This window comes from Mustela putorius, unplaced genomic scaffold (assembly GCF_011764305.1).
Source record: "Mustela putorius furo isolate JIRA1106 unplaced genomic scaffold, ASM1176430v1.1 tig00537350_pilon_pilon_pilon, whole genome shotgun sequence".
Lineage (NCBI taxonomy): Eukaryota > Metazoa > Chordata > Mammalia > Carnivora > Mustelidae > Mustela > Mustela putorius.
Window position 1 is genome coordinate 26607264 of NW_025422471.1, and position 23817 is coordinate 26631080.

A 23817-nucleotide genomic window follows, 5' to 3' on the forward strand; every position below is an offset into this window, starting at 1 on the left:
TTTAAATTTAGATAGTATTTATTGCTATAGGAGAAACTATAAGTGAAAAGTCAGGAGGATGTGAGAGCTGATTTAATAGTTGATTGTGTATGGTTAAAAAGTCAAGCTTATTTACATTGAAGAAGAGGAAGAGGTATAGTAAGAGCTTTGTAAAAAGTATTATGATTGAAATGTTTGCTATTGTAATATGCAGGAGACAGGCTAGAATTGTTTTTTTAAAGATTTTTTTTTTATTTATTTGACAGACAGAGATCACAAGTGGGCCGAGAGGCAGGCAGAGAGAAAGAGGGGGAAGCAGGCTCCCCGCTGAGCAGAGAGCCTGATACAGGGCTCTATCGGAGGACCCCAAGATCATGACCCGAGCCGAAGGCAGAGGTTTAACCCACTGAGCCACCCAGGTGCCCTCGGGCTAGAATTTTTAAAGCTAACATTTTCCTCCAGATTGGAGATCATGTGCTACTCATTTTTATATTTCTGATAACCAGCTGTTGCTCCAATAAATGTTAAATGAACAAGGGAATTGTGCTTTATCGGTACAGTTGACCTAAATTTAAAAGTATCTTTATCTACTTAGGCTGTTTTTTAGCAAGTAAAAGTTAATTTGGTAAACTTTTTTCTGGTTTAAAAAATCAGGTGAAACTTTTAAAAAACAGGTGAAACTGATTTTTTAAATTGAGATATAATTTATATAACTTCAATTGGTTTGTTTTAGAACTTGTGCTAGAAATAAATTTGTAGTAAAAACAAGTGTTTAGATTGATAACATGAGATCTGTTGAACATAGGAAAAAATCAAAGATGATTTTAAGATTCGACAGTAATAAACATATTGGCCTAATTTATATGTGATATTTTCCTGAAAAACACTGGATTTGACAAAAATGTGAAAAGGAGTTCTGATTTGGGAGAAATTACTAACTGTAACAAAAACCATCTGGAAACACAGAACAACTTGATGCTTTAGGATCTCCTTTCATATATTACTTGATTCTCAGCAACATCACCTTCAATTTTGCTTGCATACTGATGTATTTTATGATTTTTTTAAAGATTTTATTTATTTGACAAAGAATGAGAGAACAAGCAGGGGGAGTGGCAGGCAGAGGGAGAAGTAGGCTCCCCTCTGAGCAGAGAGCCCATGTGGGGGGTAGATCCCAGGACCCTGGGATCATGAAAGTAGAAGCCTAAGTGACTGATCCACCCAGACCTCCCGTGATTTTTGATTAGTGGTCCATGATTTCTCTCTCTCTCTCTCTCTTTTAAGATTTTATTTATTTGAGAGAGAGTGAGTGAGAGCAGGGGCAGGAGGAGGAGCAGAGGAAGAGAGAGAAGCAGACTCCCTGCTGAGCAGGGAGCCCCGTGAAGGGCTTTATTCCAGGACCCCCGAGATCATGCCCTGAGCCAGAGGCAGATGCTTGACAGACTGAGCCACCCAGGCACTCCCATGATTTCTCTTTTTGTATATTAGGCCTTACAAACATGATACTCTACTGATTCACAAAAAAATAATCATGGATTCTTTTTGTTTATTGGTAATGTAACCTGTTGCCAGTAATGTAGAATGTTACCTGTTTTTCTTCCCCATTATTGCTTTTGTATCAATTAGGTGTTAAAACATTTAGTGAACACTTTATTCTCCAAAGGCCTTAAGGAGGTTTGGGCCTTGAAGAATAAATTGCCTTATAGCACCTATAGTAGGCAGCTATTTTTGTTGAAAGTCATTGATCCATGGGAAAGAAGAAAATCCTTTATCCCTGGAGAATCCTAGTCAACTTAATAGGTCAAAAAATGACTCATTGTGCCGGGCAGTGCTGGTAGAAGATCCCTCATTTTGGAGAGCTCACAGTAATGGAGAGAGCTTGTAAATACCGTATTTGTCATGAGTAAATACAAGTTCCAAATGTTATGGAAACCTGGGGAAGATAGTATTAACACTTTCTCGGAAATTAGGAAAAGCTTTCAAGGTGGGGCATGAAGATTAATGGAAATTGACCAAGAATGGAGTCTTGGGGATTCTAGGATTGCTTTCAGGCAGTGGCAACATTATATACGAAAGTGTGAGGGTACCAGACTATGATTTTTCTGGGGAATTTTGGCTGGAGCTCCCTGGTATGGAGTGGGGATTAGGAGAGTACAGGCTGTGACTATAATTGTGGACAGATTTTGTTTTATTAAGAACCTTTAAATGTTTTTGAGTAGATGAGTATTAGAGGAGGCTCTTTATTTGAAGGATATATGTAAATAATGGATTAAAGCAATACATTCCCTTCAGTGATTTGAGTACTTTTTAAGACTGGTTATATCTGAATGTCACCTATGTTATTATTTACTTAATTTTCCTCAAATTCACATTTTAATGTAAAATTTGACTTCTTAAGTATTAGTATATACAAGATGGATTCTCTTGGTTAGTTTTTCTGATATTTATTTAGTAAATTTCTTTCTGTAACTTAAATAATCGTGGTCATCCACTTGGGGAAACAGGATGTTGGAATATGTTTTCAAAATTTAGTCTATAGCATCCCTTCACACTCTTAAAAATGATTTAGAACTCCAAAGAGGTTTTTTTTTTTAATGTAGGTTATAATACATACTCAATTATTAGAAATTAAAACTTTAAAATACTTTAATAGTTCACTTAAATCCACTGAATCTTAGTGTACATAATATAGTGTTATGAGAAATACCTTTTATTTTACAAAAGTAATTTAGTTTGAAGAATATTTTACCTTGCCTTAGAATTTTGCAAGTGTCTTTAATGTTGGGCATAAAGAAAACAGCTAGCTAAAGGCATAAAGGCATCTGCTATCACCTTCTGTATTTGTTACTATGTATGTATGATCTTTATTTTTGGTTGAACTCTCTGAAGAAAATCCAGCCTCATACACATAGGTCATATAGGTAGTTGGGAAAGGTATTGAGTATTTTAATAGTCTTTACAGAAAATTGTGGATGATCTTAGATGCTCTACCAGGGTGACAAGTGGTAGTTTCTTAGTTGCAATGTGGAATCAAAACGTATTAGGGTTTTTTGTATTTCATTGGTTAAAATGTTTTGTTCTATTTTAGAGTGGATCAAACATGCACGATATTGTAAACTTCCTGAACTTTGACACTGGAAGTGAAAAAGAGGGAATGGATTCAAGATAAATTTAGGAAATAAAATCACAAGGATTTGGTGACTTTCTAAATGAGGGTTAGTGAGGTGTGCCTGGGTGGCTTGTCAGTGAATCAGTCTGCTCTTGATTTCTGCTCAGGTCATGATCTCAGGTTTATGAGATTCCCTCCCCCACATCAGGCTCCTCACTGAGCATGGAGCCTGCATAAGATTCTGCCTCCCCCTCTCCTACCATCATGTACCCCCATCCCTGCCCCTGTGCTGTCTCTAAAAAAAGAAAATTAAAAAATAAATGAGGGTTAGTGAATGTGGCTGTTTTAAAACACAGATTTAGGAGGGGAAAATAATGGATTTTTTTAAAAAAGATCTTATTTTTTATATAATCTCCTCACCCAGTGTGGAGCTCAAACTCACAACTTTGAGATCAAGAGTTGCACACTCCATTGACTGAGCCAGCCAGATTCCCCAAAATAATGAGTTTTGACATGGCTTCTTATATAAAATGGCACACAATATTTCCTTGCTCTCTACCTAGTCTCAGATGCTTCCATGAACTTCTCTTAGCTTTAATATTGTACTTGAAACATGGTTCATATTCAGTTAATGTTTTTAAACCAAAATTACTTAATTTTTATAATCATAGAAGAGGACTTGCTTTTGTGTATTTTTTTTTTACATATTTATGGTAGAAAAATCAGTATGTACAGATAAACCACTAAATTACACTATCAATGAGAAATTACCAAGTTAACATGTAGTTGCTTACCTTTCTGTACTAAATTCTGTATAATTACATAAATAACATTGTAATTGCTGTGATACATTTTTGTCATGTTAGTCTTTTCCCACAATATGTCCATATCTTTAAGAATTAAAACATGTTGAAAAAATAAAGAACATTTTAGCTTGAGAACCATGTTTCTCATTTTGTCAGAATTTTCATTTTCTGATTGATGTGTTGAATTTTTTGGTAGCTAAAAATACTGTACTTCTAAAATGTAATACATTTTTTTTTAATGTAATACATTTTTACGATATGTATTACAAATGCCTTATTTTAAATATGTCTTACTGGGCGCCTGGGTGGCTCAGTGGGTTAAGCCGCTGCCTTCTGCTCGGGTCATGATCTCAGGGTCCTGGGATCGAGTCCCGCATCGGGCTCTCTGCTCAGCGGGGAGCCTGCTTCCTCCTCTATCTCTCTGCCTGCCTCTCTGCCTACTTGTGATGTCTCTCTGTCAAAAAAAAAAAAAAAAAAAAAAAATCTAAATATGTCTTACTGATACATACTACATAAACTTAGTTTTAAAATTTTGTATTTTTCCTTTTCAGAGAATAACAGTTTAGAGGGTCAGCATGTTCTCCAACTTGAGGAAGTTTGGAGTAAATCATAAGAAGATATCCATCCTGCATGTTAATGTAAGCTTTTCTTGTAAAATTAAATATACTTCAGCAACTTTATTTCCTGAAAGGCCTCTTATACTCTTAAACTATTATATCTTTATCTTCTTCAGTTTTTCTTAACAGAGAGTGTGGGAGAAACTGTAACCAAGAAGCAGAAGGCTTTATCCCTAGTCTGAAGTGCATTTTGCTACTTCAAAATGCCCTGTGCAGTGTTTTGAAGACTATCCATTTGTATATTCCATTTTGAGGTCCTTAGCACCCCAAGGAGTTACACAGGTTTTCTTTGGTCTTTTCATTGCTGATGCTTTCTGACTGCACACCTGTGGCAGGTAGCACTGTCTTTCCCTCTTCATTATGCAGTGGAAATTTAAATAGTTTTGAGACTCTACTCTTGAAATATTTTATTAGGATCATAGTGTTGTATTGCCAAAAACTGGGTAAGTAATGCATAGGGAATATAGAATATATAGGCATATGTTCCAAGATACCGTAAAAGGTAGATGTGGCAGCCCAGAGTTATTACTAAATACACTAAATGTCACAATTCTAAATGTATTGACAGTCAATAATGTGTATCTAGTGGTCTGGGGATGAGGAATATTCAACCTCTTAGTGGAAACACTGGGAGAAGTTACCTCAGAAATTTTTAAGAATGCCAGTCCTAGTTCTCCCAACTTCCCCTCAGATGTTTTTAAAATTTTCCAGGTGATTCTGATGTGTAGCCACTTCAATAAATTCTGAGTTTCATGACCCCTACGCAGTTCTTAGCACCTGTAGAAAATCAAAGAATAGCCAGTGTGAGAGACCTTATTTAACTTTTCTGGCTTTCTGGGAATTTCAGGTCCTGAGTTTCAAACTATAGCTGTCAGAGTCACCTGGAGGTTGGGGCACCTGGGTGGCTTACTTGGTTGAGCATCAGACTCTAGTCCTGATCTCAGGGTTGTGAGATTGAGGCCTATGTCAGGCTCTACACTCTGTGCTATCTGCTTAGGACTCTCCCTTCCCCCTTCAACCCCCACCTCCACTCAAGAGCGGCTGTCTCTCAAATAAATAAATCTTTAGAATCACCTGGAGTGCTTGTTGAAACTCATATAACACTATATTAATTATACTTCAGTTTAAACCCCCTCCCCCCATAGATTGTTTATCTCTCCTCAGAGTTTCTGATTCTCTTGTCTGGAATAGGTCCAGAGAATTTGTGTACCCTCTGTTGCTAATGCTGCAGATCTTAGAGAACCATCTTCTAAGATCAGCTCAAAATAGTCTTATTTTTGTTTTTTCCTATTGTATAATTTTGGGTTGTCACTTTTTAAAGAAACTGGAGTTAATAAATGGAAACTATTTTAAGGAGATTCAAAGTATTTTCTCTGACAAAACAGTTATGATGTTAAAAGTATTCTAATAAGTCATGCTAAAATAAAATTAATATCAGGTTTCTTTTCTTCTCACTAGAATATGTGTTGCTGTAAAATAAAAGCAAGTTTAAAAAGATTAAAGCCATATGTGCCTCTTGGAAGAAGCTACAGTTCTCTACCAGGTACAAATTTTTATTCTTCTCATTGTACTTAAACTGCTTGTTTGCTTTCTCTCATTGGCAAACATGCCTTTATTAAGGGCATTAAATGCAGGGCATTAAATTCACGACGTCATTACTTCCATTTTGGAAGTAGTGGGGTAGTTTTACTTCTTGGCCCTTTCCTTGAGTTGATTAGGAGTTGGAAGTATTGTGATAGAAGCCAGGAGGGAGTATCAGTAAGCCTGTATTCCTCATCTGCTGGCTCTCCAAATGAACTAAACAAAGAGAAAGGTTGCTGGCTTTAGTAGCTGGCTCAGAAGTTAAGAGGTCTGTACCTGTAGAGTGCTCTTGCTATAAAATACTGTTTTTCTAGTACGTTTCTGATTTTTACACGGAAGTATTTTCTCAATGGAGGTTTGCCCAAGTAATTTATTGTGGAGATACTTAAGATTAGTTAGTTAAGGGCGCCTGGGTGGCTCAGTTGGTTAAGCGACTGCCTTTGGCTCAGGTCATAGTCCTGGAGTCCCGGGATTGAGTTCCGCATCAGGCTCCCAGCTCCACGGTGAGTCTGCTTCTCCCTCTGACCTTCTCGCCTCTCATGCTCTTTCTCAAATAAATAAATAAAATCTTCAAAAAAAAAATTAGTTGATTAAATATTTATCTGGGGTAATTTGCATTAGGTAAAATGGCTATTAAAACTTGATGCTTGGAGCGCCTGGGTGGCTCAGTCAGTTGAGCATCTGCCTTCAGCTCTGGTTAGGGTCCTGGGATTGAGGCCTGGCATCAGGCTCCTTGCTCAGTGGAGACCCTGCTTCTCCCTCTTCTTCTGCCTGTTGCTCCCCTTGCTTGTGCTATCTCCTTCTCTCTCTACCAATAAATAAATAAAATCTTTAAAAAAACAAAAACAAAAACTCAATGCTTGAAGAACTGACAAATTCTGAATGTTCTTCCTGTGTTTGAAGCAAGCAAGCATATGGGAGACTCTTTGAAACTAGTTTCATTATGTGGCTGTTTTCATTACCATCTTTGTCCTGTGAGAATTATGGAGTAAAAATACTGATAGGATGTGTGACTTGTAATGACGTGTGAATTTAATGCCCTGCATTATTGATTTGTATCTGTATTTCTATATATTGTCATGCAAATTAATCTGTAGCCATACAGGTGATCTGTAAGTCTTAAAACTGCCATCAGGTTTTCAAAATACAGTAGAACTGTTCTTGATTTATTAGAGAAATTTTGCAAAGTTGATTTAAATAATAGGAAGGTATAGGTTAAAATTATAAATGTAACTGCAGGGCGCCTGGGTGGCTCAGTGGGTTAAGCCGCTGCCTTCGGCTCGGGTCGTGATCTCAGGGTCCTGGGATCGAGTCCCGCATCGGGCTCTCTGCTCAGCACGGAGCCTGCTTCCCTCTCTCTCTCTCTGCCTGCTTCTCCATCTACTTGTGATTTCTCTCTGTCAAATAAATAAATAAAATAAAATCTTAAAAAAAAAAATAAATGTAACTGCATTTTTGCTTTAATATTATTAATAAAATATAAGCACGGAGTAAATTATTATGGGCTCTTTGTACTCCAGAAGTACTACTTGGCCTTTTAGAAAGTATTAGGTTGTTCTAGCTCCTGTTCAGTTATACCTCCTAATCCATTTTTAAAGGTACTTTGTGCTTGGGATTACTGAGGGAAGATAGATTTCAAATTGTATGAGAATTCATTATTATCTGATACGAGGATCACTCTTCACTTTTCAAGCCTTGACAATGCACATTTACAGGGCTGTGTATTTTATTTTTCTTTAATTTAAATGCTGTGGCCATAAGATTATTGTTTTGTTTTGTTTTTAAGATTATTGTTAGAACATTCTAATTCTACAATTCTATTATGTCTATTACAGAATTATAGAAAGTGGCAAAGACTGGGGTAAATTTTTATTTTTCTAAGTCTGTGATCTAGAAGTTGATGTTTCAAAACTTTATCTTAGGGGTGCCTGGGTGGTTCAGTTGGTTGAGCGTCTGCCTCCAAGTGAGGTCATGACATGGGGGGAGTCCTGGGATCAAGTCCGGCAATGGACTCTCAGTGGGGAGCCTCCTCTTCCCTGTGCCTGCTGCTCTGCCTACTTGTGCTTTCTCTGTCAAACAAATAAGTAAAGTCTTAAAAAAAAAAACAAAAAAACAAAAAAACAACTTACATCATCTGTTGCCTTTTCTCTACAGATTGCAGGAAAATAATTTTTAAGTAAATCAGAGTTCTATTTAGCTTGAATTTTACTTTAATTGGAATTACAATATTTGCTTAAAATTGTTTTAACTTTCTTGATTTGCAAATTAAAGGGGGATTTCTTAAAGTTTTAAATTGTAACCCTCTTTCCATTAGGTTTAGTTGGAAATGATATCAAATCGCTTCATTCCGTCATCAGTCCTCCCATAGCTAAGTAAGTACTATCACTGATACAATCTTTTCCATACGCTGCTGTAAAAAGCCAAGAGGTTCTGTCATGGACTTAATTTAGCATTGTTAATTTAGCTTTCTGCCCTAGCTAAGTATAAGTAGATGTTGGTATGTATCTTAAAAGAGGTATGGGTACGTATCTAAATGCTATTTTTTCCTGAATTTAATACTAAATGTTTTTAATGTAGCAACAGCACATAGAAATAAGTAAAAGATTCATAAGATTGTAGTTTGCTCTTTTGTTAGCTGTTTTGTCAGAATAATGTGTTTTATGTTTTCTCTTTTTCTAGTTTTTCTACCATTATAAAAATTACTGAAATACCAGTTTTGAAATTTGTGTAGCATACCTGTTTTAGTTTTACACTTTTATTAATGTCCATCTTTTTTTCCCCCTACTTTTTAAACAGAATCCGTAATATTGGAATTATGGCTCATATTGATGCAGGCAAAACTACCACCACAGAAAGAATATTGTACTATTCTGGATACACAAGATCACTGGGAGGTTAGAATGGATTCCTCCTCTCCCCAACCCCCATTAGCAAAAAGCATCATTGGAAAATATTTTGATTAAGAAGTCAACCTAGAGATCTTATGTATGGCATGGAAGCACTGATGTCTAAACCGCAACACAAAGATAAGGTAGTTTGAACACCCACTTAAGAGTCTTTGTAGGTTCAAGTAAACATTTAGATTCATAGGACTATCTTGGGCCACAATTCACCCTGGTCTGTTCAGAAGGCTGTTAGAACAGGAAGCAAAGCTTCCCAGCACAATGGTAGTTTGTTTCTTCATTTCTTAAAGCAGTCCACCTAAGTGTCTGGGAGCTACCTTCTTTAGGTACCCAAAAGTGATAGTTTCCTTTAACAAGATTCACAGGAGCCACGCTGGCTTACAATCTTCATGTCCCTTAGGAATATGTACCTCTTCCACATGGACAGTCTTCCAGGTGTATAGCTCCATGGGCAGTCTTCCAGGTTTACCATAAAAGACATGCCATAGCCCACTCAGGAAGGCCTAAAGCTGTTTATCTCTTCAGGTATTTACAGTTTCATAAAGCTCTTCTCAGTTCAGATGTAGCTTACAAATTACAAATTATTTTTTCTATAATACATGTTGCCTAGCACCATAGTTGACATACTTGTGTTCTCTGGCTTCTAGAAGAAAAGAACAAGAAAGTTAACCAAAGGTAAAGTTTTCAGGCAGAAGAAGGAGGGATTTTGTTAATCCCAGTCACAGTAGTAGTACTGTTTACCTCAGTTTTGATTTTTAAATTATAATATGTCAAAAACTGTTACTCTTGACCAGTTGTGCACATTTGAATCCCCATGTAGTTTTTTGGTTTGGTTTGGTTTTTAATTGACAGTGCCATAGCTCTACTCTGGAAATTAAGATTTAGAAAGTATATATATGGCTAGTTGTCATATTTTTGTATCATGTATTTTAAAAGTCTACATTTATCTCATACACATTTATGATTGTTGTGTTTCTCTGATGAATCCACTTTTTTTAATCATTAAGAAGTGCCTTTATCTCTGGTGAAATAGTTTGTTTTGAAATTTGAGATTTCAAGGTCAAGAGGTCCTTATGACCAGAAGTGGAAATGAGTAATTTTTTCAGAAGCTCCACAGAAATTTTGAAATGCGTTATATTGACAACCATTTCTCTAGACCCTTCAAACTGGTTGAGACTTAATAGTATTTATAGAGGAAAAGAACACCCAGGATTAGAATATTCATGGTGACAGTTTCCAAAATGTTTGAACACATGTGTTTCTCATAGAACTATTGCTGTGTAAACGGGGGCTATGACCCCAAAACATGGAACATTATTAGGCTTCTTCTATTGTGACACAAATATGTTCCTTTTTTTTTTTTTTTTTTAAAGTTAACATATAATGGATTATTTGTCTTAGGGGTACAGGTCTGTAATTCATCAGTCTTAACACAATACACAGTGCTCACCATAGCACATACCCTCCCCAGTGTCCATCACCCAGTCACCCTGTCCTCCCCCCCCCCCCCCCCCCGCTCCCGGCTCCCCTCCGGCAATCCTCAGTTTGTTTCTTGAGATTAAGAGTCTGTTATGGTTTGTCTCCCTCTCTGGTTTCATGTTGTTTCATTTTTTCCTCCCTTCCCCTATCATCCTCTGTCTTGTTTCTCAAATTCCTTGTATCAGTGAGATCATATGATAATTGTCTTTCTCTGATTGACTTATGTTGCTTAGCATAATTGCCTCTAGTTCATCCACATCCTTGCAAATGGCAAGATTTTGTTTTTTGATGGCTGCATAGTATTCCATTGTGTGTGTGTATACACACACACCACATCTTCTTTATCCATTTATGTGTTGATGGACATCTAGGCTCTTTCCATAACTTGGCTATTGTGGACATTGATGCTATAAGCATTGGGATGCATGTGCCCCTTTGGATCACATTTGTATCCTTGGGGTAAATACCCAGTTCTGCAATTGGTGGGTCATAGGGTGGTTCTATTTTCAACTTTTTGAGGAACCTTCATACTGTTTTCTAGAATGGCTTCACTAGCTTGCATTCCCACCAACAGTGTAGGAGGGTTCTCCTATCTCCGCATCCTCACCAACACCTTTCATTTTTTGATTTGTTAATTTTAGCCATTCTGACTGGTGTGAGGTGGTATTTCACTGTGGTTTAGATTTGTATTTCCCTGATGCCGAGTGATGTTGAACACTTTTTCATGTCTCTCTTCGCCATTTGGGTGCCTTCTTTGCCAAAATGTCTGTTCATGTCTTCTGCTCATTTCTTGATTGGATTTATTTGTTCCTTGGATGTTGAGTTTGGTAAGTTCCTTATAGACTTTAGATACTAGCCCTTTATCTGTTATGTCATTTGCAAATATCTTCTCCCATTCTGTCAGTTGTCTTTTGGTTTTGTTGACTGTTTCCTTTGCTGTGCAAAAGCTTTTGATCTTGATGAAGTCCCAGTAATTCATTTTTGCCCTTGCCTCACTAGCTTTCAGTGATGTTTCTAGGAAGAAGTTACTGCGGCTGAGGTCCAAGACGTTGCTGCATGTGTTCTCCTTAAGGATTTTGATGGATTCCTGTCTCACATTGAAGTCTTTCATCCATTTTGAGTCTGTTTTTGTGTATGGTGTAAGGAAATGGTCCAGTTTCATTTTTCTGCATGTGGTTAATTTTCCCAACACCATTTGTTGAAGAGACTTGTCTTTTTTTCATTGGACAGTCTTCCCTGCTTTGTTAAAGATTAGTTGACCATAGAGTTGAGGGCCCATTTCTGGGCTCTCTATTCTGTTCCGTTGATCTCTGTGTCTGTTTTTGTGCCAGTGTCGTACTGTCTTGATGATGACAGCTTTGTAATCGAGCTTGAAGTCCGGAATTGTGATGCCACCAGCTATGGTTTTCTTTTTCAACATTTCTCTGGCTATTGGGGACTTTTCTATTTTCATATAAATTTTAAGATTCTTTGTTCCATTTCTTTGAAAAAAGTTGGTGGTATCTTGATAAGGATTGCATTAAGTGTGTAGATTGCTCTAGGTAGCATAGACATTTTCGCAGTATTTGTTCTTCCGATCCATGAGCGTGGAACGTTTTTCCATTTCTTTATGTCTTCCTCAATTTCTTTCATGAGTATTCTATAGTTTTCTGAGTAAAAATTCTTTGCCTCTTTGGTTAGATTTATTCCTAGGTATCTTAGGGTTTTGGGTGCAGTTGTCAATGGGATCAACTCCTTAATTTCTCTTTCTTCTGTCTTGGTGGTGGTGTATAGAATACAACTGATTTCTGTGCACTGATTTTATATCTTGACACTTTACTGAATTGCAGTATGAGTTCTAGCAGTTTTGGGGTGGAGTCTTTTGGGTTTTCCACATGCAGTATCATATTATCTGCAAAGAGTGAAAGTTTGACTTTTTTGCCAATTCAGATGCCTTTTATTTCTTTTTGTTGTGTGATTGCTGAGGCTAGGACTTCTAGTACTTTGTTGAATAGTAGTGGTGATCATGGACATCCCTGCCATGTTCCTGACCTTAGCGGAAAAGCTCTCAGTTTTTCCCCATTGAGAATGATATTCGATGTGGGTTTTTCATAGATGGCTTTTATGATATTAAGGTATGTACCCTCTATCCCTACACTGTGAAGAGTTTTGATCAAGAAGGGATGTTGTTCTTTGTCAAATGCTTTATCAGCATCTATTGAATATATCATATGGTTCTTGTTCTTTCTTTTATTAATGTATTGTATCACATTGATTGATTTGCGGATGTTGGACCAAACTTGCAGCCCAGGAATAAATTCCACTTGGTCGTGGTGAATCATCCTTTTTTTTTTTTTTTTTTTTTTTTTTTTTTATAATTTTTTATTTTTATAAACATATATTTTTATCCCCAGGGGTACAGGTCTGTGAATCACCAGGTTTACACACTTCACAGCACTCACCAAATCACATACCCTCCCCAATGTCCATAATCCCACCCCCTTCTCCCAAACCCCCTCCCCCCGGCAACCCTCAGTTTGTTTTGTGAGATTAAGAGTCACTTATGGTTTGTCTCCCTCCCAATCCCATCTTGTTTCATTTATTCTTCTTCTACCCACTTAAGCCTCCATGTTGCATCACCACTTCCTCATATCAGGGAGATCATATGATAGTTGTCTTTCTCTGCTTGACTTATTTCGCTAAGCATGATACGCTCTAGTTCCATCCATGTTGTTGCAAATGGCAAGATTTCATTTCTTTTGATGGCTGCATAGTATTCCATTGTGTATATATACCACATCTTCTTGATCCATTCATCTGTTGATGGACATCTAGGTTCTTTCCATAGTTTGGCTATTGTGGACATTGCTGCTATAAACATTCGGGTGCATGTGTCCCTTTGGATCACTACATTTGTATCTTTAGGGTAAATACCCAGTAGTGCAATTGCTGGGTCATAGGGCAGTTCTATTTTCAACATTTTGAGGAACCTCCATGCTGTTTTCCAGAGTGGCTGCACCAGCTTGCATTCCCACCAACAGTGTAGGAGGGTTCCCCTTTCTCCGCATCCTCGCCAGCATCTGTCATTTCCTGACTTGTTGATTTTAGCCATTCTGACTGGTGTGAGGTGATATCTCATTGTGGTTTTGATTTGTATTTCCCTGATGCCGAGTGATATGGAGCACTTTTTCATGTGTCTGTTGGCCATCTGGATGTCTTCTTTGCAGAAATGTCTGTTCATGTCTTCTGCCCATTTCTTGATTGGATTATTTGTTCTTTGGGTGTTGAGTTTGCTAAGTTCTTTATAGATTCTGGACACTAGTCCTTTATCTGATATGTCGTTTGCAAATATCTTCTCCCATTCTGTCAGTTGTCTTTTGATTTTGTTAACTGTTTCCTTTGCTGTGCAAAAGCTTTTGATCTTGATGAAATCCCAGTAGTTCATTTTTTCCCTTGCTTCCCTTGCCTTTTGCGTTGTTCCTAGGAAGATGTTGCTGCGGCAGAGGTCGAAGAGGTTGCTGCCCGTGTTCTCCTCAAGGATTTTGATGGATTCCTTTCGTACATTGAGGTCCTTCATCCATTTTGAGTCTATTTTTGTGTGTGGTGTAAGGAAATGGTCCAATTTCATTTTTCTGCATGTGGCTGTCCAATTTTCCCAGCACCATTTATTGAAAAGGCTGTCTTTTTTCCATTGGACATTCTTTCCTGCTTTGTCGAAGATTAGTTGACCATAGATTTGAGGGTCTATTTCTGGGCTCTCTATTCTGTTCCATTGATCTATGTGTCTGTTTTTGTGCCAGTACCATGCTGTCTTGATGATGACAGCTTTGTAATAGAGCTTGAAGTCCGGAATTGTGATGCCACCAACGTTGGCTTTCTTTTTCAATATCCCTTTGGCTATTCGAGGTCTTTTCTGGTTCCATATAAATTTTAGAATTATTTGTTCCATTTCTTTGAAAAAGATGGATGGTACTTTGATAGGAATTGCATTAAATGTGTAGATTGCTTTAGGTAGCATAGACATTTTCACAATATTTATTCTTCCAATCCAGGAGCATGGAACATTTTTCCATTTCTTTGTGTCTTCCTCAATTTCTTTCATGAGTACTTTATAGTTTTCTGAGTATAGATTTCTGTGTCTCTTTGGTTAGGTTTATTCCTAGGTATCTTATGGTTTTGGATGCAATTGTAAATGGGATTGACTCCTTAATATCTCTTTCTTCTGTCTTGCTGTTGGTGTAGAGAAATGCAACTGATTTCTGTGCATTGATTTTATATCCTGACACTTTACTGAATTCCTGTATAAGTTCTAGCAGTTTTGGAGTGCATTCTTTTGGGTTTTCCACATATAGTATCATATCATCTGCGAAGAGTGATAATTTGACTTCTTCTTTGCCGATTTGGATGCCTTTAATTTCCTTTTGTTGTCTGATTGCTGAGGCTAGGACCTCTAGTACGATGTTGAATAGCAGTGGTGATAATGGACATCCCTGCCGTGTTCCTGACCTTAGCGGAAAAGCTTTCAGTTTTTCTCCATTGAGAATGATATTTGCGGTGGGTTTTTCATAGATGGCTTTGATGATATTGAGGTATGTGCCCTCTATCCCTACACTTTGAAGAGTTTTGATCAGGAAGGGATGTTGTACTTTGTCAAATGCTTTTTCAGCATCTATTGAGAGTATCATATGGTTCTTGTTCTTACTTTTATTGATGTGTTGTATCACATTGACTGATTTGCGGATGTTGAACCAACCTTGCAGCCCTGGAATAAATCCCACTTGGTCGTGGTGAATAATCTTTTTAATGTACTGTTGAATCCTATTGGCTAGTATTTTGTTGAGTATTTTCGCATCTGTGTTCATCAAGGATATCGGTCTATAGCTCTCTTTTTTGGTGGGATCCTTGTCTGGTTTTGGGATCAAGGTGATGCTGGCCTCATAAAATGAGTTTGGAAGTTTTCCTTCCATTTCTATTTTTTGGAACAGTTTCAGGAGAATAGGAATTAGTTCTTCTTTAAATGTTTGGTAGAATTCCCACGGGAAGCCGTCTGGCCCTGGGCTTTTGTTTGTTTGGAGATTTTTTAATGACTGTTTCAATCTCCTTACTGGTTATGGGTCTGTTCAGGCTTTCTATTTCTTCCTGGTTCAGTTGTGGTAGTTTATATGTTTCTAGGAATGCATCCATTTCTTCCAGATTGTCAAATTTATTGCCGTAGAGTTGCTCATAGTATGTTCTTATAATAGTTTGTATTTCTTTGGTGTTAGTTGTGATCTCTCCTCTTTCATTCATGATTTTATTTATTTGGGTCCTTTCTCTTTTCTTTTTGATAAGTCGGGCCAGGGGTTTATCAATTTTATTAATTCTTTCAAAGAACCAGCTCCTAGTTTCGTTGATTTGTTCTATTGTTTTTTTGGTTTCTATTTCATTGATTTCTGCTCTGATCTTTATGATTTCTCTTCTCCTGCTGGGCTTAGGGTTTCTTTCTTGTTCTTTCTCCAGCTCCTTTAGGTGTAGGGTTAGGTTGTGTACCTGAGACCTTTCTTGTTTCTTGAGAAAGGCTTGTACCGCTATATATTTTCCTCTCAGGACTGCCTTTGTTGTGTCCCACAGATTTTGAACCGTTGTATTTTCATTATCATTTGTTTCCATGATTTTTTTCAATTCTTCTTTAATTTCCCGTTTTGACCCATTCATTCTTTAGAAGGATACTGTTTAGTCTCCATGTATTTGGGTTCTTTCCAAACTTCCTTTTGTGGTTGAGTTCTAGCTTTAGAGCATTGTGGTCTGAAAATATGCAGGGAATGATCCCAATCTTTTGATACCGGTTGAGTCCTGATTTAGGACCGAGGATGTGATCTATTCTGGAGAATGTTCCATGTGCACTAGAGAAGAATGTGTATTCTGTTGCTTTGGGATGAAATATTCTGAATATATCTGTGATGTCCATCTGGTCCAGTGTGTCATTTAAGGCCTTTATATCCTTGCTGATCTTTTGCTTGGATGACCTGTCCATTTCAGTGAGGGGAGTGTTAAAGTCCCCTACTATCATTGTATTATTGTTGATGTGTTTCTTTGATTTTGTTATTAATTGGTTTATATAGTTGGCTGCTCCCACATTGGGGGCATAGATATTTAAAATTGTTAAATATTCTTGTTGGACAGACCCTTTGAGTATGATATAGTGTCCTTCCTCATCTCTTATTATAGTCTTTGGCTTAAAATCTAATTGATCTGATATAAGGATTGCCACTCCTGCTTTCTTCTGATGTCCATTAGCATGGTAAATTCTTTTCCACCCCCTCACTTTAAATCTGGAGGTGTCTTCGGGCTTAAAATGTGTTTCTTAGAGGCAACATATAGATGGGTTTTGTTTTTTTATCCATTCTGATACCCTGTGTCTTTTGACAGGGGCATTTAGCCCATTCACATTCAGGGTAACTATTGAGAGATATGAATTTAGTGCCATTGTATTGCCTGTAAGGTGACTGTTACTGTATATGGTCTCTGTTCCTTTCTGATCTACCACTTGTAGGCTCTCTCTTTGCTTAGAGGACCCCTTTCAAGATTTCCTGTAGAGCTGGTTTGGTATTTGCAAATTCTTTCAGTTGTTGTTTGTCCTGGAAGCTTTTAATCTCTCCTTCTATTTTCAATGATAGCCTAGCTGGATATAGTATTCTTGGCTGCATGTTTTTCTCGTTTAGTGCTCTGAAAATATCATGCCAGCTCTTTCTGGCCTGCCAGGTCTCTGTGGATAAGTCAGCTGCCAATCTAATATTTTTACCATTGTATGTTACAGACTTCTTTTCCCGGGCTGCTTTCAGGATTTTCTCTTTGTCATTGAGACTTGTAAATTTTACTATTAGGTGACGGGGTGTGGGCCTATTCTTATTGATTTTGAGGGGCATTCTCTGAACCTCCTGAATTTTGATGCTCGTTCCCTTTGCCATATTGGGGAAATTCTCCCCAATAATTCTCTCCAGTATACCTTCTGCTCCCCTCTCACTTTCTTCTTCTTCTGGAATCCCAATTATTCTAATGTTGTTTCGTCTTATGGTGTCACTTATCTCTCGAATTCTCCCCTCGTGGTCCAGTAGCTGTTTGTCCCTCTTTTGATCAGCTTCTTTATTCTCTGTCATTTGGTCTTCTATATCACTAATTCTTTCTTCTGCCTCATTTATCCTAGCAGCGAGAGCCTCCATTTTTGATTGCACCTCATTAATAGCTTTTTTGATTTCAACTTGGTTAGATTTTAGTTCTTTTATTTCTCCAGAGAGGGCTTTTATATCTCTCGAGAGGGTTTCTCTAATATCTTCCATGCCTTTTTCGAGCCCGGCTAGAACCTTGAGAATTGTCATTCTGAACTCTAGATCTGACATATTACCGATGTCTGTATTGATTAGGTCCCTAGCCTTCGGTACTGCCTCTTGTTCTTTTTTTTTGTGTTGAATTTTTACGTCTTGTCATTTTTGTCCAGATAAGAGTAAATGAAGGGGCAAGTAAAATACTAAAAGGGTGGCAACAACCCCAGGAAAATATGCTTTAACCAAATTAGAAGAGATCCAAAATCGTGAGTGGGGAGAAAGGGGATAAAAAGAGGTTCAAAAAGGAAGAGAGAAAAAAGAAAAAGAAAAAAAAAAAAAAAAAAAGAAAAGAAAAGAAAAGAATTTTTAAAAAAGAAAACACCTAAGAAAAATGTAAAAAATATATATATATATATTAGATAAACTAGTAAAAAATCGTTAAAAAAGAAAAAGGTAACAGTTAAAAAAAAAAAAAAAAATTTTACCCGAAGGCGAGAAAAAAAAAAAATGAAAAAGAAAAAATTAAATTAACTGCAAGACTAAAAAAAATCACAGGAAAAAAGTCATGAGTTCCGTGCTTGGCTTTCTCCTCCTCTGGAATTCTGCTGCTCTCCTTGGTATTGAAACCGCACTCCTTGGTAGGTGAACTTGGTCTCGGCTGGATTTCTTGTTGATCTTCTGGGGGAGGGGCCTGTTGTAGTGATTCTCAAGTGTCTTTGCCCCAGGCGGAATTACACCGCCCTTACCCGGGGCCGGGGTGAGTAATCCGCTCGGGTTTGCTTTCAGGAGCTTTTGTTCCCTGAGCGCTTTCCGTAGAGTTCCAGAGGACGGGAATACAAATGGCGGCCTCCTGGTCTCCGGCCCGGAGGAGCCGAGAGCCCAGGGCCCCACTCCTCAGTGCGCCCTCAGAGAACAGCGCCCAGTTACTCCCGTCTGCCTGTCCTCCGGCCGCGCGCTCCGAGCTCACCGAGCCTGCGACCGGTTCAAGGTAACACCGAGCTGCGAGATTACTGTCGGCTCTGTCTCTGTAGCCGGCTTTCCCGTTCCAATACCCGCAAGCTCTGCGACACTCAGACACCCCCGATCCTTCTGTGACCCTGCGGGACCTGAGGCCACGCTGACCCCGCGTGGGCTTCGCCCCGGTTTAGCCTCTGGAGCGATGTCCCTCAGCGGAACAGACTTTTAAAAGTCCTGATTTTGTGCGCGGTTGCTCCGCCGCTTGCCGGGAGCCGGCCCCTCCCCCCGGGGTCTATCTTCCCGTCGCTTTGGATTCACTTCTCCGCCGGTCCTACCTTTCAGAAAGTGGCTGATTTTCTGTTTCCAGAATTGCTGTTCTTCTTCTCTTCGATCTGCCGATGGATTTTCAGGTGTTTGCAATCTTTAGATAAGCTATCTAGCTGATCTCCGGCTAGCTGAAGCAGTCTCAGCTTGCTACTTCTCCGCCATCTTGACTCCTCCCTCGATATCGTGAATCATCCTTTTAATGTACTGTTGGATCCTATTGACTAGTATTTTGGTGATAGTTTTTGCATCCATGTTCATCAGGGATATTGGTCTGATATTATCAAATCAGATATCATCTGATATTATTCTCCCTTTTGAGGATAATTCTCCTTTTTGATGGGGTCTTCTGGTTTTAGGATGAGGGTAATGCTGGCCTCATAAAATGAGTTTGGAAGTTTTCTTTCCACTTCTATTTTTTGGAAGAGTTTCAGGAAAATAGGTATTAATTCTTCATTAAATGTTTGGTAGAATCCCCTGAAAAGCCATCTGGCCCTGGACTCCTGTTTGTGGGAGATTTTTTTTATTACTGCTTCTATTTCCTTACCGGTTATGGGTCCATTCAGGTTTTCTATTTCTTCTGGTTCAGTTGTGGTAGTTTATATGTCTCTAGGAATGTATCCATTTCTTCCAGATTGTCTGATTTGCTGGTGTATAGTTGGTCATAATATGTTCCTATAATTGTTTGTGTTTCTTTGGTGTTGGTTGTGATCTCTCCTCTTTCATTCATGATTTTATTAATTTGGGTCCTTTCTCTTTTCTTTTGATAAGTCTGGCCAAGGGTTTATCAGTCTTATTCTTTCAAAGAACCAGCTCCTAGTTTCATTGAGCTGTTCTGCTGTTCTTTTGGTTTCTGTTTCATTGATTTCTGCTCTAATTTTTATTATTTCTCTTCTACTGGGTTTAGGGTTTATTTGCTGTTCTTTCTCCAACTTCTTTAGGTGTAGAGTTAGGTTGTATATTTGAGACCTTTCTTTTTTCTTGAGAAAGTCTTGTATTGCTATATACTTTCCTCTTAGGACCACCTTTGCTGCATCCCAAAGGTTTTGAATAGTCACGTTTTCATTTCCATTTGCTTCCATGAATTTTTTAAATTCTTCTTTAATTTCCTGGTTGACCCATTCATTCTTCAGTAGGATGCTATTTAGGCTCCATGTATTTGAGTACTTTCCTACTTTCCTCTTGTGGTTGAGCTCTAGTTTCAAAGCATTGTGATCTGAAAATATGCAGGGAATGATCCCAATCTTTTGTGTCTAATTTGTGACCAGGGATGTGATCTATTCTGGAGAATGTTCCATGTGCACTAGAGAAGAATGTGTATTCTGTTTTGGGATGGAATGTTCTGAATCTATCTGTGATGTCTGTTTGTTCCAGTGTGTCATTTAAAGCCTTTATTTCCTTGTTGATCTTTAGCTTAGATGATCTGTCCATTTCTGTGAGGAGGGTGTTACAGTCCACTACTATTATTGTATTATTGTTGATATGTTTCTTTGATTTTGTTATTAATTGGTTTATATAATTGGCTACTCCCATGTTAGGGGCATAGATATTTAAAATTGTTAGATCTTCTTGTTGTATAGACCCTTGAAGTATGTTATAGTGTCCTTCCTCATCTCTTATTATAGTCTTTGGTTTGAAATCTATTTTATCTGTTATAAAGATTACAACCCCAGGTTTCTTTTGATGTCCGTTAGCACAGTAAATTGTTTTCCACCCTCTCACTTTAAATCTGGAGGTGTCTTTGAATCTAAAATGGTCTCTTGCAGACACTATATTGATGGGCCTTGTTTTTTGTTGTTGTTGTTTTTTAATCTATTCTGATAGACCCTGTGTCTTTTGATTGGGGAATTTAGCCCATTTACATTCAGGGTAACTACTGAAAGATATGAATTTAGTGCCATTATATTGCCTGTGAGGTGACTGTTACTGTATATTGTCTCTGTTCCATGTTAGTTTTAGGTTCTCTCTCTGCCTAGGGTACCCCTTTCAATATTTCCTGTATGGCTAGTTTGGGGTTTACAAATTCTTTAAGTTTTTGTTTCTCCTGAAGCTTTTTTTTTCCACCTATTTTCAGTGACAGCCTAGCTGGATATAGTATTTTTGGCTGCATATTTTTGTTGTTAAGTGCTCTGAATATATCATGCCAGCCCTTCCTGACCTGCCAGGTCTCTGTGAATAGGTCTGCTGCCAATCTAATATTTCTACCATAGTAGGTTACAGACTGTCCTGCGCTGCAGGATTTTTGCTTTGTCTCTGAGACTTGTAAGTTTTACTGTTAGATGAAGGAGTGTTGACCTATTTTTATTGATTTTGAGGGAGAGATTCTCTGTGCTTCCTGGATTTTGATGCTGTTTCCTTCCCCAAATTAGGGAAGTTCTCTGCTTTAACTTGCTCCAATATACCTTCTGCCCCCAACTCTTCTTCTGGGATCCCAATTACTCTAATACTGTTTTGTCTTATGGTATCACTTATCTCTCAAATTCTCCCCTCTTGATCAAGTAGTTCTTTATCTCTCTTTTTCTCAGCTTCTTTATTATGTATCATTTGATCTTTTGTATCACCAATTCTCTCTTCTGCCTCATTTATCCTAGCAGTAAGAAACTCCATTTTTTATTGTACCTCATTAATAGCTTTTTAAATTTCAACTTGGTTAGATTTTAGTTCTTTTATTTCTCCAGAAAAGGATTCTCTACTATCTTCTATGCTTTTTTCAAGCCCAGCTAGTAACTTTGTAAACTCTAGTTCTGATGTCTTACTAATATCTGTATTGATTAGGTTCCTAGCAGTCAGTACTGCCTCTTGTTTTTTTTTTTTTGAGGTGGGTTTTTTCGATTCATCATTTTGTCCAGAGAAGAATAGATGAATGAGAGAACAAAATGCTGGAGTGGTTAACAACCACCCCAGGAAAATATACACTAAACAAATCAGAAGAGACACTAAACAAATTGGGAGGAAAAGAAAGGAAGAAAAAAACATATATATGATCAGGTTAGTGAATAGAACAAAGCCACGCACTTGATTTTGGGTGTATTTTATTCTGTTACGAGAATCTGCCTCCCAGAATTTTAAAGAATGAAAAACTTACATACACAAAAATAAGGGTAAATACAGTGAGGGGATGGGATGGAATATAATTGTAAGATGAAAATCAAAAGTTTTAAAAAAGGAATTGATAAGTTGGTTGAAAAAAGGGAAAAAAATAAAGAAAAAAGGGAGAGAACCGTGATCAGGTGGGAGATTAGAACAAAGCCATACACTAGATTTAGGGTATATTTTGGTCTCTTAGAAGATACTGTATCCCAAAATTTCAAAGGAAAGCCTATATATCCAAAAATAAGGTTTAATACAATGAAGGGCAGAATAGGACTGTAAAAATGAAAATTAAAGTAGATTTTTTACAAGGTGTTGATAAGATAAAATAGGAAAGAGGAAAAATTTTTAAAAAACAAAAATAAAATTAAAAAAAATTTAACTTTGAAAGACTAAGGAATCATGGGGAAAAAGCCATGAATTCTATTTTCTGTATTCCCCTAGCACTGGTGTTTTGCAGTTCTCGTTCATCATTAAACTTGGTCTTGGCTGCATGTTCTTGCTAGTCTTATGGGAAAGGGGCCTTCTGCAGTGAGTCTCAAATGTCTTTGCCTGAGGTAGAATTGCACCGCCCTGGCCAGGGGCCAGGCTAAGTAATCTGCTTGGGTTTGTTTGGTAGCTTTTGTTCCCTGAATGCTTTCTAGACAGTTTTGGAGAACAAGAATGAAAATGGTGGCCTCCCAGTCTCCGGCCTCAGAGGAGCTGGGAGCTCAGGGCCCACTCCTCAGTGGGCCCTCAGAGAAAAGCAGTCAATCATTCTGGTCTCCCTGGTCTCTGGCCGCGCTCTGTGCTCACTGGTCCTTTGACTGAGCATTATTGTCTCCGGTGCATGACCCCGTTTGGAGTCTCCAAACCTAGCAGATTCCTGTGGCGCACTCCCACGCCACACCTCTTGTTGGAGGAAGTGGGGGAGGGTCTCCCTGGATCTGCCAGTTGTGGTGTCTCTGCTCAAAGCATAGTGGTCTGACTATGCTGCGGGTCACAGTTTATGGCAGCCCTGAGCTGAGAGCCCACTCGGCCCTGTCTTTGCAGCCGGCTTCCCTACTCTGATACCTGGGAGCTTTCCCACACTTAGGCACCCCCAGTCTTTCTGTGACTCCAAGGAGCCTGAGACCACACTGTCCCAGTGAGAATTTCACCCCCTGCTTAGCCACTGGAGCGATGTCCCTCCATGGAGCAGACTCCTAAAAGTTCTGATTTTGTGTTCTGCTCCTTTCACTTGCCAGTAGCTGGGTGATGGAGGCCCCCACCCGCTGTGGTCTGTCTTCCCAAATTCTGCCTTGGATTCATTTCTCCACATGTGGTCACTTTTTTGTTCATAGAATTGTGCTGTTGTTTTCTTCAATCTCCTGTTGAGTTTGGAGGTATTCAGAATGGTTTGATAACTATCTAGCTGAATTCCTGGGACGAGACAAAATTTAGGTCTCCTACTCCTACATCATCTTGGTCCTCCTACAAATATGTTCTTAATTCTTCTCTCACATCCCCAGTTTGTATCCCTGATGCAAGGGCCCAGGTGAGGTGACAGAAGCAATGTTCAAGTTACCTTTTTTTAAATTGTGGTAAAAAAGACATAATGTTACATTTACCATATTAACCATTTCCAAGTGCACATTTGGGTTGTTTTGTGTATATTTATGCTGATGGTAACCAATCTTTAGCACTTTTTAATCTTGTATAACACCCACTAAA

General features: G+C 38.2%; 1 protein-coding gene across 8 annotated transcripts in view; it reads left to right on the forward strand.

Moving 5' to 3' along the window:
• Positions 1-23817, forward strand: part of GFM2 (GTP dependent ribosome recycling factor mitochondrial 2) — an 86045-nt gene that overhangs the window by 1895 nt on the left and 60333 nt on the right. For 6 of the 8 annotated variants that reach the window (XR_006605025.1, XR_006605026.1, XM_045074504.1 and 3 more), the window contains exons 2-5: positions 4446-4532; positions 5970-6054; positions 8407-8464; positions 8889-8986. Coding sequence is in view for 5 of the 8 variants with exons in the window: in XM_045074504.1 (XP_044930439.1) it covers positions 4470-4532; positions 5970-6054; positions 8407-8464; positions 8889-8986 (304 nt within the window). In the remaining 3 variants the exon portion in view is untranslated. Of the gene's footprint in view, positions 1-3067; positions 3195-4445; positions 4533-5969; positions 6055-8406; positions 8465-8888; positions 9124-23817 lie in introns of those variants that run through there. The other 2 variants (XM_045074503.1, XM_045074505.1) reach the window with 2 other exon arrangements.